The 19570-nt window shown below is 40.7% G+C and overlaps 1 protein-coding gene across 2 annotated transcripts in view; it reads right to left on the bottom strand.

Moving 5' to 3' along the window:
• SLC39A10 (solute carrier family 39 member 10) overlaps nucleotides 1–19570 on the bottom strand; it is a 50566-nt gene that overhangs the window by 23111 nt on the left and 7885 nt on the right. Inside the window, exons 2-3 of one of the 2 annotated variants that reach the window (XM_040971905.1) lie at nucleotides 7572–8593; nucleotides 3452–3659 (exon numbers count right to left, since the gene is read on the bottom strand). In XM_040971905.1, coding sequence (XP_040827839.1) covers nucleotides 3452–3659; nucleotides 7572–8582 — 1219 coding nt within the window. In that variant the 5' untranslated portion in view covers nucleotides 8583–8593. Of the gene's footprint in view, nucleotides 1–3451; nucleotides 3660–7571; nucleotides 9280–19570 lie in introns of those variants that run through there. The other variant, XM_040971904.1, reaches the window with a different exon arrangement.

Here is a 19570-nt window from a genome sequence, read left to right as displayed (position 1 = left end):
AGGAAATTCCTAAAATTCAACAGGACAGGGACAATTCTTCAAAGGAGATAAACAAATACCAAATAAGCAAAACTGGATGTTGACAAAAAGATGGTCAACGTCCCTAACTTTTGGGAAACAGCATATCAAAACTATGAGACAATTACTATACTTGGCAGGATAACTACTAAAACATGAATTATTGTTAGCCAACATGTACAGAAATGAACCGTTTTTGCTGTTGATGGAAAAACTAAAATGTAAAATGATACAGCTGCTGTGCAAAACAGTATGGCAGTTTCTGAAACAACTGGAAAACAGAATTTGCCATATTATCTAGTAATTCCATGTCAGGGTATAGACCCCCGCAAGCTCTGAAAACAGGGTCTTAAAGTGATATTACACACCCATTTCCAGAGCAGCATTATTTCTTGATAGTTAAATGTGGGAGCAAATCAAACGGTCATTAATCAACGACTAGATAAGCAAAATGCGGTATAGCTGTAGTTGCCGGGGAACACTCCTCGACCTCAGAAAGGAAGGAAATCCATAATATGTAATATACTTCAGGTCATTAGAGGATGCTAAGTGGAACCCACACCAGGCAGGCTAAGTCTCCACCTAAAGCACTTGCAACCCATCTGGGCACTGCTTTGAGTCCTCGCTGCTTTACTGCCTACCCAGCTCTTTGTATGGCCTGGAAAGCCAGCGGAGGATGGCTCAAGATCTCGGGCCCCAGTACTCATGTGGGAGACCTGGAAGAAACTCCTGGCTTCCAACTGGCTCAGCTCTAACCATCCGAGGAGTAAACCAGCAGATGGAAGATCTCTGTCTCTCCTCTATCTGTAACTCCACCTTTCAAATAAAAGTAAAATACATCTTTAAGGGGGAAAAAAAAAAAAGAGTCTGCTAAGTGAAATAAACCAGTCACAAAGAGACAATACAATTTCATTTGTATGAGGCGATCAAAATCATAAAGACAGTTATGGAGAGAGTTATGGAGATACAAGGGCTCCTAGCTCCTGACGCCAGCCTGGCCCAGCACTGGCTGCATCAGCCATTTGGAAAGTTCATCAGCTGACGGTTCTCCCTCTCTTTCTCCCCAACTCCCCCAACCATTCTGTCTTTCAAATAAATAAATCTTTTAAAAAGGAGGTTGCTTGGAATATACTGAATCTGGAATTTTTTCCCATTTACTTATAGAATTTACAACATTTACATTTACATAAACTCCATCCTAACTTCCAACATACAGAAGCAGCAGCAATGCAGGGAGTAAACTGTTTGGATTTCTAACCAATTGTGTGTTTTCGTCCACAGTCTATTTGGTAAAACATAAAACAAAAAAGGAATAAAAAGCATCTTTGCAGACACTTCTGCCAAACTAACAACATGTAAACTATTAAATACAACTAGCAAATGTTTTCTTTATTTGTACCCTAGACACCATATGCAATAAAAGCGCTAAATGTCTGAAACAAGCTTCACTTATTCTGCAAATTAGGTCACTTAAAACGTTAAAGGTCTTCAAGCTTAGTTATTCACCAACTCCCTCTCTCATTATCTAAAGAGAAAACGCATTCTTTTAAAAAGAAGCGCTCATCTGTGGAAACTTTCTAATTAGCTTGGTTCAAAGCATGTGCAAGATGGCAGTTTTCCACACGGTTTCTGCATTTTAATTGGCAGAAAATGCTTAGCGGCCTATTCACTACCCTCCTTGGTAATTAAGCTAGGGTCAACTCTATGACTAAATGAGCCAATCTTCGGAAACAAATGATTTCTACCATACACAGTGTATAGCATATTTGGTTTACAGCAGTCTTTGGACAAAGTTAATGAGGTAGGAGCTATGTCACTATGGGAGGATTTATACAGAACAAGTTAACCTCTCTTAATGGTGCAGCAGTCATTAAAAATAATTACAAGCAGGGCATTCTCTCTAACAATTATTAACATCTATCAGGACACAATTAATTCAAGCTGCATTTCTGACAATGCTAATAAACACCTGCAAACAACTAATCAATATTCACTATTAGGAATGTATTTGTTTTCAAAGCAAGTACGATTTCCTCTAAGGCTTTCCAGATAGAAAAAGCTGTAACTTTCTGTATTACTGAAGTCAAACATCTGTCAACAGCTTCATTACAATATATGGATATGAAAATATTACAACATAAAGAATGAAAGCCAAGTCATAATCCACAGTTGACATGAAAACAAAGACCTAGAAAATTTAGAAGATTTCAAAATTAAAAAAAAACCCTATTCATTGTTTTGGTTTTTTTTAATATATATTTGCTTTTACGGGAAAGGCAGATATACAGAGAGGAGGAGAGACAGAAAGATCTTCCGTCTGTTGATTCACTCCCTAAGTGGCCACAACAGCTGGAGCTGAGCCGATCTGAAGGAGCCAGATCCCCAGCACAGGTGCAGGTCCTGAGGCTTTAGGCCATCCTCGACTGCTTCCCCAGGCCACAAGCAGGGAGCTGGATGGGAAGCAGGACCACTGGGATTAAAACCGGCGCCCATATGGGATCCTGGTGTGCTTTCAAATAAAAGTAAAATATATCTTTAAGGGGAAAAAAAGAGTATGCTAAGTAAAATAAACCAGTCACAAAAAGATGATTTCATTTGCAATTTCGTTTGCATTTTAGAATGATAAACAATAATGCCTTGCAAGTGACACAAGCGCACAGTAAAGAAAGTTATAAAGTATTTTCCACAATTCAAATCAAACCCCAAGAAGGCGCCGACTCAAGACAATGATGCATTATGTACAGAGTTGGAAGACAGTTAAATTTAAACTCCATTGGACTTCAAAACTGATGATATACAGGACAAGGTAGAAAGTGATACAGTTTCAGATTTTATCAGGAGAAAAATTGCAATAGCAACTGAGATCCAATAAGAGGAACAAATTTGTGTGGAATAGATTTTTGAAATATTAAGTGAGACATTCTCTATAAGTAAAAGTGGATATGGAGAGAAAACAGCCTTGGAGGTTAGGAAAGAGTCTGCTTTATCTGTCTTGAAGCTCAATACCTGGTGATGAAGTTCATTACCCAATCATCACTGGCTAGAGTTTAACCACTGCCTTCCTTTACCGTGAAATTTTAACAATCTTTCTCACCTGAATCCCACAACCCCCAATATTAAGTAATGATAACACCAAATAATTTTAATCAGGGCTTCCTTGATTTCTATATTTATTACAAACTACCCATTTAATCTCATTTGCCTTTCATAGCAAAATATCCATCTGTAATGCCAGAAGAAATGAGTAACATGTATGACACTTTTTGTCTTCCCTAAATACTTCTAAACATGCATATCTAAACTTGACCCAAAAAATCACATTTAAAGTCAAAATAGAAAGAAGTTAACAATCTGGAGGCATTTTCCAACTGATTTTTTTTTGTTTTAAAGAACAGGTATAATTTTAAAGTGATAAAACAAATCTCTTTCCTACCTGATGCCCCAATGTTTGCTTTATCTTCAGGAGCCAAATTTTTATCCTTATTTAAGTCTTCAACTAACAGTTTGTCAAAATGTTCGATACAAAGTCGGCTGTCGATTTGATATAACAGTGCAGGGCAGAGATATGTAAAAAGATCCGGTGAGATGGGAGAGTTGGCACCATGACCATAGTATTTTAACAACTGAGTGACATTCAAACACTGCAAGGAAATTGATAAAACAAGTTAAATAAGAGTATCCAGCTATTCAGTAAAATCAATCATTCCAGAACTAAAAGTACTCTAATCATTAGTGGGAAAATAATCTGCTACATACAGCTATTTATTGCAAATAAAGAATATATACAAATAAAATAACTCATATAAGAATTGATATGACATACATTCAACTAGACTATTTCAGACCGCTTATGGGATTTAATCATTCTTCTGCTCCAATCCACACAAGCCAAGTTATCATCTTGTATTCCCAAGATTCTTATGGGATGAGAAAAATCACAACCTAACAAATTGTAAACATCAGTGACTTGAAATTCTTATAAAAAGTGCTAAGATTAGAGAACAATGGACATTTTTACTGCCATAGGCACCGTAAAGGAATATTACATGGGAAAATTCTGAAAGATGAATAAGGGTAGCTTCACCAGCACTTCAAAAACAAAACAGAAAACAAGTTTAGATCAATCATCCAGGGAAAACAAACATCTAAAACGAAGGTAAAGGAGAGATGGCACAGTGCCTTGTTTCACACACATCCACCCGGCTGCATGCCTCTTCACTGACTTGTTATTTCTCTAGACTGTCTACTACACACACACACACTCACACACACACAATCAAAATCTTCACACACACGATTCTGCTCAATCCCAAATGCAATGAGATCCTATTCAATGTGTAGAACATTTTGAAAGATCCTGTGACAAACTCCTACATGAATCACACCTGTGAGAATCCCAATAAAAGGTTAATGATGCAGACCTCACAGGCCTAATGCAAAGAAGAAACATAACAATAAGGTATGTTTAGTCCCAACAAAGATTCAAAAATGTCCACAGTAATAGAAGCATACTTAAAAGTACACTAAGGTTAAAAAAAAGTACACTAAGGCCTTAATTCATATTTTTTAAAAGTGTGTGGGGGCCCAATCGATGGCCTAGAGGACAACTGACCAAAAAAAAAAAAAGAGAGAGAGAGAGAGAATTTTCAAATATCTACAAGCCAGTTAATGGTAACATAAGAATGTGGAAAAAAGAATGAATACTACCTTGGGAAGTAGTTATAATGCAGAATTAAAGCACAGAAAACATTTCTAATAACACTTAGCAGTGAGATTTAAGGAATTTGAACTATAGAACATAAAGAAACAAATAATACACATGGCCCCAGCTGCGGACAACTGAACTGCCTAGGTTGCCTTATATAAGGCAAGTGTTACACTGCTGGGAAAAGAGCAATTGATAGCTGGTAGCCATTTGGGGTCTGGTTAATGCCAAGTTTGTGTTAACTATACCAGTGTGCCAGTGTAATTGCTTCTTTTAAAAAAAAAAAAGATACGTGGGGATGGCAAGGAACGCCAGGTTGGGACCTGCCACACAAGTCCCCGGGCAGGGAAGGCGGGCAGCTGCAGACTGCTTGGGGAAGGGGATCTGGGGTCATGCTGGAGCGGGAGCAGCGGAGGGTTTATTTGATAGGGGAGGAGTGACTTCTGGGGGCTTCCAGGAACAGATCCACTGCATTCACAGGTAGGTGAGGGAGCTGAGATGGGATAGTGTAGATGGGGGGAGAGTGGAGGGCATGTTGAGTCAGGCCAAGGCACCCACCCACAAGGAAGACCTGGGATAGGTTAAGTAACATCACCAGCTGCCTGCTGGACACACACAAAAGCTGGGGCTGGAAGGCATGCCTGGCTGGACTAGGCCACAGGATCTGCCCGCAAGTGTTGGGGTAGGGGTAGGTCATGACAGGCTGGGCAGCAGCACCTATTGGAACATGAGAGAACTGGATCTGGGGTCAGATTCTGTCATTGACTTGTGAGCTCACCTCTGTGGGACTGTAGCATTAGCTGGTTTGCATGATGCTGGGGAGGGTGATGGGCCAATCAAGGCTGGAACATGGAATCCATCTGATAGGAAATCACCTGAGGGAGCTGGGGTTGGGAGGAGGCTGGGCAAGGCCAGGCTGCAGCATATGCAAAGGCTAGGAGTGAGGGCAGACCATGCCAAGCAGTGCTAAGCATGTATGCCAGCATGTATGAGACCTGGGGCTGGGAACAGGCCTGGTAGGGGAACTTGGAAAACTCTTTTTCTAGGCCACAGCTCCAAAGGGGGAGGGGGTGAGAGGCATAGAACCTGGGCCAGGACCAGGCCAGGACAGGCACGGCTGTAGCATTTGTGTGAGCTGGGTCTGGGGATAGGCCTGGCCAGACCAGGCTACAACACCCATTGGCACAACAGCCAGGACAGGGTATGGGCCATGCCTACCTGTGCTAGGCTGCAACACATGCCAGCAAGAGCTGAGTCTATGTGTGGGTAATGCCAGGATGGGTCAATCTGGGGCTAGGAATGGGCCTGGCAGGGAAATTTTAGGGACTCCCCTGCGAGGATGCAGCTCCCACTGGTGAATTTGAGAGCAAGGGTGGGTAGACTGGGCTGGACAAGGATGCAGCACCCACTGGTGCTCATGAGACCAGAATGGGTGTGGAGCAGGTTGCATTATGCCATGTCAGCCAGAGTGGCCAGGTCAAGCAGGGCCACAGAACTCACCAGTACTTGTGAGATTTGTGGCAGGGAACAAGCCTTATAAGGGAACTGTGAACATTTCCCTACTAGGCTGCAGTTCCTGCTGGTGAGCAAGAGACCAGGGCTTGGAGAGGGCGAGACTGGTCAAGGTGGCAGCACCTGTCAACATATGTGTGGGCTGAGTCTGGGGGCAGGTAGGGCTGAGGTAAGCTGTAGCACCCGTGGCTATGCATGAGGGAGAGATTTGATGCAGGGTGGACCAGGCTAGCCCACAGCACATGCAAAAACTGGGGCTGGGGGTGGGCCTGGTGGGAGTTGTTGGGGGTTGCTTCAACCAGGTCATAGCACCCACTGCTGTGCATGAAGATTGAGCCTGTAGTGATCTGGGCTGGGCTGGGAGTTTCCATGAGAGTTGGGGTTGGAGGTGGAACTGACCAGACAGTTGCATCCACTGGTATGTGTGCTGGCTGGTTCAGGTAAGGGACTGAGCTTAGCTGGCGCATACAAAAGTTCCCAAGCAATGCTTCTTGGCAGACTCCCCAACTAGATTATTGTACTCAAAACCTGGCCACAGGGCAAATCACAAGGTATGTGGTCTGACCTTGGGGAGCATGTTTTGGGACTAGGCCTCCTTAGCTGCTGATACCTGTGCTGTGGACAGCATGCCCAGATGCACATGTGGGGCATGACAGCATCTAGGTCAGCAGAAGAAGCTGAGTCCCCTGACAGAGGATGGGCAGCAGAACAGGATGGACAACTCCTCTGGCCAAGCTTTGCAGCAAGCCTCTGGGTCTGTGGATGCACACTGAGGAGGATTTGATCAGCCAACAGACCTTGGAAAGATTTTTCTCAACTCTGGTCCGATGAAGTTGACAACGCCTCAGAACTATTAAAACCAACTACTTAAACATTCTTCCTCACATTCTACCTCAGGTTCTCTAAGGCATCATGATTGTTCCCCATCCCTGGGTGGGCGCTGATGTAGCCAGACAGCAAGAAAGCAGTCCTCTCCCCCCCCCCCCCGAGCTGCCCACTGCACACCAGGATTATAAAAAAGACATTTGTTCCATACAACCCTTCTCCACACCTCAATCCTCCCCACCCTAACTGGAGGCCCATGTGGGCATGCATCCCTCAACTATGTAAACAATATTAAAAATAAAATTTAAAATTAAAAAAATAATGCATATGAAAACCCAAATTTTAAAAATCTTTAAACTGACCTTGATTCTCAGGAACGTTAGCTAATATTCTATATGGAAATACATTTGAACTTGACTAACCATTAGCCACTGTTAATTTTCTGTTCCTCTGAAAAGCTTCACTATTATCTGAGCCACGATGCCAGCACAGGACATCCTTTAATACTCACTTCATGTTGACGGTCATCTTCATTATGGTCCTTGTGACTAGCAGCTGGGTAAATTGCACTTTTTTTTACATGCGGTGCTTCTCGCTTCCTTGTGTGTCGAGGCTCCCCTTCGTTCTCAGGATCAGCATCTTGGTGTCCGTGACCGTGACCGTGGCCACTGTGTTCTGGAAGGTGTCCGTGAGAATGACCCACGTTTTGTACACGATCGGGTTTGTGGACCCGATTATGCTCAGACTGTTCACTCTGACCATGGACAGGGGAAAAACCAGGTGTGTTCACTTCAGAATTTTCATTGTTTTTCTCCTTGTTCTTCTTCCTTCCTTTCAGTGGCCTGATGTCAGACTGGGCCTGTGTTTTGTTGGTCTCTGTTGAAGGTTCATGTCGGGGCTCCCCACGCTCCCTGTGGCTAACGGAATCATTATGAGAATGGCGAGTGATGTTTCGGTCCAGGTGATGATGCAAACGATGGCGATGGTGTGCGCGATGATTGTGTTCACGTGTGTACTTATCGTCGGATTTCACGGACACTTCAACTGTCTCTTTCTCTGGGTCACATTTATGGTTTCTTTTTGTTGAAACACTGGTCACAGTTTGATTTTCTGAATTTAAATGATCATGGGAATGCTGGTGGTTATGTGAGTGGAAATGCTTTCCCTCTTGAACTGCCAAAATATCTAAGTGAGAAACATGATCATGGCCAAGGTCCTCATGATTAATCTCAACTACTTTAATCTCTCCAAGGCCCAAGTTTGTTAAAAGTTTCTCCAGACCAAAAAAGGATAATCTTCCATTTTCACCGTAACGGTCAAAAAGTTTTTCAATATAGTACTTTTTTTCATTTTCAGCATCCTGCACTGAAAATTTGCTTGGTTCCAATTCCGTCATCCCACGATGGTGCCTGTGAAACTCCTCAGGGCCGTGGTCATGGTCTTCATGGCAATGGTTGCAATGATGAAAAATAAATGTCAGCAAACAAATGAGGCAAAATTTTGTGTGCATATGTACCTTCATTTCTATTTTTCCTGAATAGATTAAAAAGAGAGAGACAAGCATTACAGACCAGCATTTTTACCCAGGCACACTCAAAAGAATCCAAACCTTTCCAGCAGTTACCAAGATGCCTTACTGTCTTTTTTTCTTTTTTTTTTTCACTGTTGTAAATCATTCTTCTCCCCAACTCCCCATAAAACTGACCCCTTTCATTTCATCAAAAGCGCACATAGCCCTTCAAACGAACACACGTAACTAAGGACATTCTCACTAGCACTCGGAACCCGCTAAGCAAACCATGAAGGAATCTGCATAGTCACAGGGGAACTGTTAGTTTCCTTCCTGCTTGTCCCTCTACAAAAAGACTACTGGGCCCTGCCCTGGAGGGCCTGATCAATACAGTAAATAAAGAAGAAATAAAATAGTAAGATACTTAAGAAGCAAGAAGGAAAAATAAAATTAACACAATCAAATGGAGTTTACTAGAATTAATCATTCAGTACTAAATTTAAGGAAAACCACCAACACTTACTTGTTTTGTATATGCTAGCAATAAGCAGACTATAAAATCAGAGAATACCGTTTATAGCAGCTCTCAGCTATGATGTCTGAGACCCTTAAATAGGAGCTGTCATTGTAGCACAGTAGGTTAAGCCACAGCTTGTGATGCCAGCATCCCACGAGTGCTGGTTCAAGTCCCCAGTTGTTCCACTTCAGCTCCAGCTCCCTGCTAATGTGCCTGCGAAAGCAGCAGATGCTGAAACAAGCACTTGGGCCCATGACACTCCTATGGGAGACTGGATGGAGTTCCAGGTTCCTGCTTTGGCCTGGCTCCGCCCCAACAATCACAGCCATTAGGAAAGTGAGTCATCAGACCAAGACGTCTGTGCCCTCAACCCCTGCACCACCAGTGTCACTACGCCTTTGAAACAAATGAGTAAGTCTTGTTTAAAATGACCTTTATGGGCCCAGTGTGGTAGCCTAGTGATTAAAGCCCTCACCTTGCATGCGTTGAGATCCCATATGGGCGCCAGTTCTAATCCTGGCAGCCTCGCTTCCCACCCATCTTTCTGCTTGTGGCCTGGGAAAGCAGGCCCAAAGCCTTGGGACCCTGCACCCATATGGGAGACCAGGAAGAAGCTCCTGGCTTCAGATCAGTTCAGCTTTGGCCATTGTGGCCGCTTGGGGATTGAATCAGTGGACAGAAGATCTTTCTCTCTGTCTCTCCTCTTCTCTGTATATCTGACTTTTTAATAAAAATAATAAAATAAGTATTTTTTAATAAAGATCTTCATATAGAAAAGAATCCCATATTATAGACATTAAAAACCTACGGAAATTAAAGCCTATATCATGTTTATGATCAAATGGACTACAGAATGATACAATCCCAATAAAAATCCCAGAAGTTATTATGTAAAACTCAATGAGTTATTTTTAATGTTTACTTGAGAATAAAGCAAACCAAATTTGGCCAAGACAGTCTTGAGTAACAAAATAGAAGCACTTGCTCTACCTATTAATAAAGACGGCTTGACATTTCATGTTTCTTGTTAACAAATAAACCTAGGGAACAAAACAGAGTGTAAAAGCAGAAAAAAATTTTCTCTATCCTGGTACCTGGCCAGTTAGATTTCCATGTTAAAAAAAAAAACCCAGGGCTGGCATTGTGCAGCAGCTCATATGCACAGCAGCTTACACCCTGGCTGCTCCTCTGCCACGCCAGCCCCCATTGAGGCACTTGGCAAAGCAGTGCCACATGGACCGCACACTTGGGCCTCTGTACCCGCGTGGGGGACTGCACAGCGTTTCCCTGGAACCCAGAAACATAATCTGAGCTAATTATGATTTTGAAATTTTCTGGAATAAACTGATTATCTTCTAGCTATCTCATTATTTCCAAAAAGTGTAACCAATGTTGAGAATTATTTTTATGTTCCTTTTAATTGATATCTTTGAAATCTGACATGCATTTTATACTTACTGTAAATCTTAATCCAAAGTAACTGTATTTCAAATGTTCAACAGCCACGTATAGCTACTATACTGGAAAGTGCAAATCTAGATTTGGAAAACTAGATCCTTCAAGACAGAACACACAAAAAGTTAAACACTGATAATGTATTAAAGATCTCAAGGCTGGCATAATGGCACAGGTTGTCACAGCTGACACTGCCAGCCGAGCAGCACGTAGAGGCCCAGATGCTCTGCCTCCCATCTAGCTCCCTGCCAGACAAAAAAGCACGTGGTGTTGTAGTGCAGTGTAGAAAGCCACTGCTCGGACTCCTACATCCCTTACCATTGCCTTCCAAATTAATCTTTCGAAAAACTAAATGACACCTTTGAATCATGGTAACTGTTTTTAGTGAGAGTTCACAAGTACAATGAAAGATTTATTTGGAGAAGTAGAAACCCCAAGACCAACTCAAGACAAACCAGAATACTAGCAAGGTAATAAAGATGACTTTTTACGAAGTTCTACTAACTAAAATAACACCACCTGGCACAAGGACAAGCATGCCAGTGGAGTACAACAGTGTTCAGAAAGAGGATCAGTAGTAATACTGATTATGAATATAGTTTTCACAATATAAAAGCCATTCCAAGAGGATGTCTATGTAACAACCAAAAAGTTAATTTTTGTAAGAAAAGTAGGAACCCTTATTTGCTAAGATAGGAAAAGATGTTCCATACATGCAACACAGAGTACAAAGCAAAATTCTGATGAACTAAACTCTAAAAATTATTCTTTCAGGGCCAGGCATTAAGCATTAGCAGTTCCCTGCTAATGGCCTGGGAAAGCAGCAGAAGATAGCCCAGTGCTTGGGTGCCTGCACGCACATGGCAGACCCAGATGAAGCTCAGGGCTTCAGTCAGGCCCAGTCTTGGCTATTGTGGCCCATGGCTGTTGGGTGAACCAGTGGATGGAAGATCTCTTTCTCTCCAATTCTGCATTTCAAAGAAAATAGGTCTTTAAAAATTATTCAAAATTATTCTTACAATTAAGTCTTCAGACAAATAATACTTGTAACAAGTCACACATTAAAAGACACCTACAGGGCCTGCATGGTTAAAGTCCTTACATGGGTGCCAGTTCACATCCTGGCTGCTCCACTTCCCTTCTAGCTCCCTGCCTGTGACCTGGGAAAGCAGTTGAGGACAGTCCAAAACCTTAGGACTGTGCACCCACTTGGGAGACCCAGAAGTTGTTCCTGGCTCCTGGTCTTGGGTTGGTTCAGCTTTGGCTGCTAAAGTCAGTTGGGGAGTGAACCAGTGGATGGAAGATCTTTCTGTCTCTCCTTCTCTCTGTAAAACTGACTTTCCAATAAAAATAAATCTTAACAACAACAAAACAGACATCTGTAACACATGCACATAAACTGTATATAAAAGCTAATATTAGAGTATAACAGCCTTGTGGCTAAAGTCTTTGCTTTGCATGCACCAGGATACCATATGGCTACCAGTTCATATCCTGGTTGCTCAACTTCCATTCCAGTTTCCTGCTCGTGGTCTGGGAAAGCAGTTGAGGATAACCCAAAGCCTTGGGACCCAGCTCCCACGTGGGAGACCCAGAAGAAGCTCCTGGCTTCTGTCTTTGGATTAGCTCAGCTCCTGCCATTGTGGCCACTTCGAGAGTGAAACAGTGTATGGAAGATTTTTTTCTGTCCTCTCCTTCTCTTTGTAAATCTGACTATCCAATAAAATAATCTTTAAAGAAAAAAAAATTAAGTTAGGATTAGAATAAATAAAATATTTATATCAATAATGAAAAACACTTCACCCTGCAAGGAAAGATATATGTAAAATAAAAGTAGGAAAATGAAAGCATATAACTGAGACAACCTAAATACCAACCAATGGAATTGCATGTCAAATAAATGTGGTATACTGATGAAAATTGCACTATCGTATAAATGATTAAAATAACATATTAAGGGCCTGGTGGCGTGGCCTAGCGGCTAAAGTCCTAGCCCTGAACCCTCCGGGATCCCATATGTACGCCGGCTCTAATCCTGGCAGCTCCACTTCCCATCTAGCTCCCTGCTTGTGGCCCGGGAAAGCAGTCGAGGGTGGCCCAAAGCTTTGGGACCCTGCACCCATGTGGGATACTCGGAAGAAGTTCCTGGATCCTGGCTTCGGATCGGCATAGCACCGGCCGTTGCACTCACTTGGGGAGTGATTCATGGACGGAAGATCTTCCTCTCTGTCTCTCCTCCTCTCTGTATATCTAACTTTCCAATAAATAAATAAATCTTTAAAAAGATGCATGATAAATCATGTATGGATATTTTTCCATATATCAATATTCTGAAACATGCAAAATGCCTCTTGTACACATACACACAAAACAAAGGTATAGTATGGGAAGTATTACATTTCAGAGAGCGGTTATTTTCTCAGGAAGTGAATCAGTTGATGGGAGAAGTATACATGTTTAAATGCATTTTCCCTTCTAAAAAAAGGAAAGGGAATCTGAAGTAACAAAACATTTTAATATTTGTTAAAGCATGAAAACGGGATTTAAATGTTGACATTTTCTATAAATTTGAAGACATTATATAACCTAATCCCAGTGATTACTCAAAGTGTGGTACTGTAATAACAGCAGCATCAAAATAAATGTGTAAATACAAATGCAAATTCCCATTGCTCACACCTACATCTGAAACTCCCCGGCTGGGGACCACCAATGTTTTCTTCAACTTTCTCAGTGAGTCTGATGCAAGCTGACAAAAGCCTTGGGTTCATTATACCAGTAAGTAATCAAATATCTCCTTTTACTTAAAACACTTGAACTATCCAAATGCTATGATTAACTGAATAGATGCTATTATCTGAATAATTGTGTGTTTATGGGTTAAAGAATGTTTTCAAAATAATCTACAAAATATATTTAATTCATTCTCACAATGTTATGGACAAAGTTATCATTTAAAAATATAGCATTTTAAAAAAATAAAAAAAAAAATATAGCATTTTAGTTCTACAATGATGAAGATGAAAGAGCATGGTCACTGTGAGAACCAGTCACTATTAGGCAAATGAAAAACAAAATCTCTGCAATTATATCTCTCTGCAATTATCTTGGGCTTTCGCTAGAAGATGTTATTAAAAGGTGACATTCTGAGTACTGTTCTGAGTACCCGTAAGTAAACATTCTAAGGTTTCTTCAGTATACATCATCTCACTGACAGAATTCATCTGTTCAAGCAGTGAAAATCACACATATGTAATGAGCAAACAACATCAAATGGAAGACTGTATGAAATGCAAAAACCATAAATGGTGCATATGAAATTCCAAGTGTCTTCTCTATTTCTTAACATATAATAGTTATAAGAGTTAAGTTGTTTAACGCAAAGATCGTCCACATCTTGAGCCCCATGGTAACTCACTCAAGAGAACATCCAGGGAAAGCAAGGACATGAGCAAACACCGCAAGCAATCACAAGTGGCTAAGTTTTACTTGGAAGTACACATTCATAAACTTAGAGGGTACCTCAAAAATCAATTAAAAGGCAAGGTTATATTTTAAATATTTTATTTTTATTGCAAAATCAGATATACAGAGAGGAGAAGAGACAGAAAGGAAGATCTTCCACCTGTTGATTCACTCTGCAGGTGCCACAACAGATGGAGGTGAGCCAATCTGAAGCCAGGAGCCTGGAGTTTCTTCCAGGTTCACCCACATGGGTGCAGAGCCCCAAGGCTTTGGGCTGTCCTCGACTGCTTTCCCAGGCCACAAGCAGGGAGTTGGATGGGAAGTGGGGCTGCCAGGATTAGAACCAGCACCCTATATAGGATCCCAGTGCATTCACGGCAAGGACTTTAGCTGCTAGTCTACTACACCTAGCCCCGCAAGTTTATACTGATGTAAAGCTCTTTCAAAAGTCCAAGTAGCTTTTTGTTGTACTTGTCATGAATTTTGTTAAGTTTCCTTGTATTGCAGATACGTGTTTAATTAGGGACCATCTGGCTGAGGCAGGTATGCATTCGTTAGCACAGGCTATGCAGCCATAGCCGAGATACCCTGGAACAGCCATGGTTTAAGAATAGAGCAAGTAATAGATGCAAAAAAAAAAAATGAAGCCCCTTTTCCTGTATTTAACATTAACATCAGAAATTAATATTTACAAAAGAGAGTAAACTTCATTGTCGGGAGCAACTGGGCACAATCACCGCGTGGCTCACTGCTCCTCCTCTGCCAATGTACATGTGCTCGCTTCACTTCATGAAAACAGTGACTTAAAATTCACATCTGTAGACTTGGCTGTAGGTCTGCTATATTTCAACCAAAATGTAATTATTAATACCTACATGAAGAACATTCCAACTTTCAATCAGTAAGATCAACAAATATGAAGCTTCTAGACATATACCTAACTCATCCTTAATAGTCCCCACATATAAATTTATTATGGTTAACATTTGATTTTTAAAACAATTTAAGGTTCAGAAGAAACTGTAAAAATGGCTCAGTTTCCATGTATCCTTTGCCCAGTTTTCAGCAACATTTACATAGTCTTGGCACATTTTCAAAACCAGGAGACTTATATTATTAACATGAACACAATATTATTAAACTGAACCAGAGATATTATTTAACTTTCACCAGCATTTTACATGCACTACTTAAAAACATGGTAATAGAAAATCAAGTTTTTTGGGCTCGGCACAGTAGCCTAATAGCTAAAGTCCTCTCATTGCATGCACAGGGATTCCATATGGGGTGCTGGTTCTAATTCCAGTGGCCACACTTCCCATCCAACTCCCTGCTTGTGGTCTGGGAAAGCAGTCGAGGACAGCCCAAAGCCTTGGGACTCTGCACCCACGTGGGTGAACCTGGAAGAAACTCCAGGCTCCTGGCTTCAGATTGGCTCACCTCCATCTGTTGTGGACAGCTGCAGAGTGAATCAACAGGTGGAAGATCTTCCTTTCTGTCTCTCCTCCTCTCTGTATATCTGACTTTCCCTTGATTTTCAAGGGCTCTACTGTTGCAGCCACTTGGGGAATGAATCAGCGGATGGAAGATCATCTTCCCTGTCTCTCCTTCTCTGTATGCCTGACTTTCCAATAAAAATAAATCTTAAAAAAAAAAAAATGCTACCTACTCAATATAGAATGCAAAGACATGGGGCCAGCCCCATAGCTTATTGCCTCTGTCTATGGCACCAGCAACCCATAAGGGCATGGTCTGTGTCCCAGCGGCTCTACTTCTGATCCAGTTCCCTGCTAACGGCCTCAGAAGGGAGAGGAGGAGGGCCCAACTCCTTTGCCTCCTGCATCCATGTGGGAGACCTGGAAGAAGATCCTAATCCTGTTTCAGACCAACTCAGCTCTGCAGCTGTTGTGGCCATTTGAGGAACCAGCAGATGAACAATCTTTCTCTTAATAGAGAAATAATCCTATTTCCAACACTGAGTTTCTGTTACTAGAAAAGCCCATCATCTTAGAACACACCTTGTGTGTATCAACTCCTTTCTTTCCGGGGAGCTTTTAGCCTGGAGGTGTTTTTTAAGGGAAAATGAGTAAATGTAGGCACCTGACGTTTAATAAGCACCAAATAACACATATTTTGTAATGTGGCAGAAGGTCTATCTGGTAGTTGTTCTATTTTATTTGTAATATATAAGTGCTATTTAAGAATTAATTATTGATATGATCTGTAGCCCATCACTTCTTAGTTATTTTATAAAGCCCCACGGAACCACAATCAGAAACCTTCATTCATTCCATGGCTGCTGGCTTGCTCCCTCTGGTCAACAGGTCAACAGCACCTGCATTCACGCACCAGTTGAACCAACCTACATATAACCACTTTGTGAAACAATTGGCTATATTAACCTAAGTTGCTATCATCATCAGATGTGGTATTATGTATCTTTCAATTAAATTACATACAGTGTAGAACCAGGGGAAAAAATTCCCTTTGTGTCATTTTTTTTGAAAGAATGTGGCCAAAGTATTCTAAGGGCAGAGGTAGCATCAATGAGCACATGAAAGCCCAGCTCCAGCCGAGGAGGCATCCAACTCACCAGCATATGTGTGAAAGTTGGCAAGACTCACCACAACACACTAGCTTCAGTAATATCATAACATTCTTCAAGGGATGAAGGGATTGCATTAATGAGTTATCAGCAGGAACCACAAATCCTCTTACAGCTTCATAGTTTGCTTTTTCATCCCTCAATTTCACCAGGTACCTAATCTACTAGAGCCATATTCACAGTTTGAAATAGCAATGTACCTCTCAAAAAAAAAAAAGAGCAGCTTTTGTGTTTTCTAATTTTCCCACTGAGATTCATTCATGTAAAATCAGTACATGCATGCTAATTGAGCTTGGGCATAATTTAGGCTTGTCTTGTTTTGCTAACTTAAAAGAAGTCTATGCCTTGATTTAAAATACGAAGTCAATCAACAATACATCAGACCTATCTACTGTATGCCAAGTATTTATGTGCAAACCTCATAAAATATCAAAACCACTACTGGCATTTCTGCTTTTTAACCTTGTTTTACAGGAAACCTGGAATTACACTGTGAAAAGCTATCCGTGATACTGCTGTCTGCTCTGCTACTTGTGAATACAGATTACCCAGCATCGGTAAATGCGCCTTTCTCAGTCAGCAAACAAGATGTCTTCTGAAGCTAATTAACTGCTCACAATTTGAGTCACTTCCAGGAAATAGGCTCCATTCTCTTTTCATTCCAGTCATACGGCAGGCACACACGAAGGATGCTATCTGTTCATCTCAGGACGTGAGTTAGACACACACACACACCATCCCCCTCCAACGTGCAGGACTGTGCTCCCTTTTCGCGCATCATCCCTGGCAGTCACCTTGAGTTTAAGAGCATCTACTCTATCACACCACACATTTTGGCTCTTCCTTGCATGTGTTCCTTCTTCAACACCATGGCATTCTTAAACCTTCCCGATTTTGCACAAGCATGCTACTCATACGTACTTCCAGTTAAAAGAATCTTTATGAGGTTGAGGGGGGACAAAAACAATTGCCAGGGTAAGCTCTTCATAACAGCCATTTTTGTGGATGCAACCTCCAATAGGGAGGCTAACTTCTTCCTCAACAGGGAAGCTTTATGTCCGATCAGTTTCAGCTATCCTTAGAATCATGTTAAGCCACTGGGTCTTCTTAATTGTTGAAAATGAAATGATTATTCACATCAACCAACCTAGCCAGCTCTTAGAAAAATGCAACCCAATGTCAACATTACGTACCTTTTACTAGCAACCTATTGATTTCAGAGTAAATTCCTTATTATCAGGTCTAACCATGTCCAATATATAAATTAAAAATATAAATTCTTGATAAGTTCTAATCATATTTTCTTTTCTTACTCTAAAAGAGAGCTAAAGTATATTTAGACATATCAGTATATAGAAAAACAAAACATAAGAAAATGACAAATATCAGAAATCTTAGTTGACCAATCAGTAAAATCACATTATGGTTTCAAGACCTTCACAAGTACTTGCTCAATTTTAATCACAATACACAAACATTTTCATTCCAAGTTGAGCTATTATTTGGTTATTTGCTGGCGATTAATTCCAAGATGTAAAGAAAGTCTACAAAAATGTTAACATTTCTCGGGTCTTATTATTTACATATATTATATTTTTATTAACAAATATCAGCTTGTTACAATGTGACTCAGGATTATTTTCTGCAAATAAACCTTTTAATTCTGTTGTAGCCTTTTTAGTATCAAATTATATATTTTATGTCTCTACAATAAAATCTACTAATTGAAGTTTCTTACATAAATTTCCATATTGTATTTTTTTTAAAAGAGCTATAATAAAAAAATAACACAAATCCTAAAAAACGAAGACTTACAAAACTCATTTTCTATGTGAGAGAAATATGCTTCTACTGGGGCCCAGCATAGTAGCCTTGTGGCTAAAGTCCTCGCCTTGCACCCACCAAGATCACATATATGTGCTGGTTCGAATCCCAGGTCTAACCCCAGCTGCTCTGTTTTTCCCATCCAGCTCCCTGCTTGTGGCCCGGGAAAGCATTAGAGGACGGCCCAAAGCCTTGGGACGCTGTACCCACATGGGAGACTCAAAGAACCTCCTCGTTCCAGGCTTCAGATCAGCTCAGCATTGACTGTTGCAGCCACCTGGGCAGTGAAGCAACAAATGAGAAATCTTCCTGTCTTTCCTTCTCTCTGTAAATTTGACTTTCCACTAAAAAATAAATAAATCTTAAAAAAGAAAAACAAGCTTCTAAAGAATTAATATTTCCAAACTCTTACACATTTATCAATTATTTAAGAAGCCCTCAACAATATTTTCAAATGCTTAGGTAAAAATTTTAGGTAAAATTTAGGTAAAATTTAGGTAAAAATTTTCAGAGGAAAAGCTTTAATTTATAAATTAGATCACATAGAATTTTACTTAGTTAATTTGCAGAATACTGTTAACAGTTCTTATAATAATTTAATTTAGAATATCTTCCTAACTTTCAAATTTCTTAACTGCTGATTTTCTTGATAATAAGCTTCAGATTTACACTGGATATGTAACAGTGAATTTTTTTCATTTAATACGTTTAAACTATTCTAATTTAAAACTAAAAGTATATTCCAAACATTGAAAATCAATTGAGTTAGGTGATAGGCTACATTTAAAAAGTTCCATGAAAACAGAAAACATTTCACTGCTTTATATTACACTTAATATGTAATTATTCCTTAAATCTCAACACGAGGCTATGACTACTCCATAGGATATGTTTTGCTCTAACTATGATACTGTTTTATTGATCTTATTTATGTATCTGAAAGGCAGAGAAGTCAAGAGAGATGTCCCACCACTTCTTCACTCCTCAGTGCCCACCACAACCATGGCTGGGCCACTGTCAATCTTCCCCATGGGTGGCAGAGGCCCAAGAACCTGAGCTATCCTAAGTGGTGGCTTAACTGATGTGCCAATGTCTGCCCCAAAGTCAATTTATAACGTATTCACAGCAAATTAT

This window comes from Ochotona curzoniae, unplaced genomic scaffold, assembly GCF_017591425.1.
Source record: "Ochotona curzoniae isolate NIBS_2020 unplaced genomic scaffold, NIBS_Ocur_1.0 contig_2210, whole genome shotgun sequence".
Taxonomy (NCBI): domain Eukaryota; kingdom Metazoa; phylum Chordata; class Mammalia; order Lagomorpha; family Ochotonidae; genus Ochotona; species Ochotona curzoniae.
The sequence above is the reverse complement of the archived record's forward strand: the minus strand, read 5'-3'. Positions and strand labels throughout refer to the sequence as shown.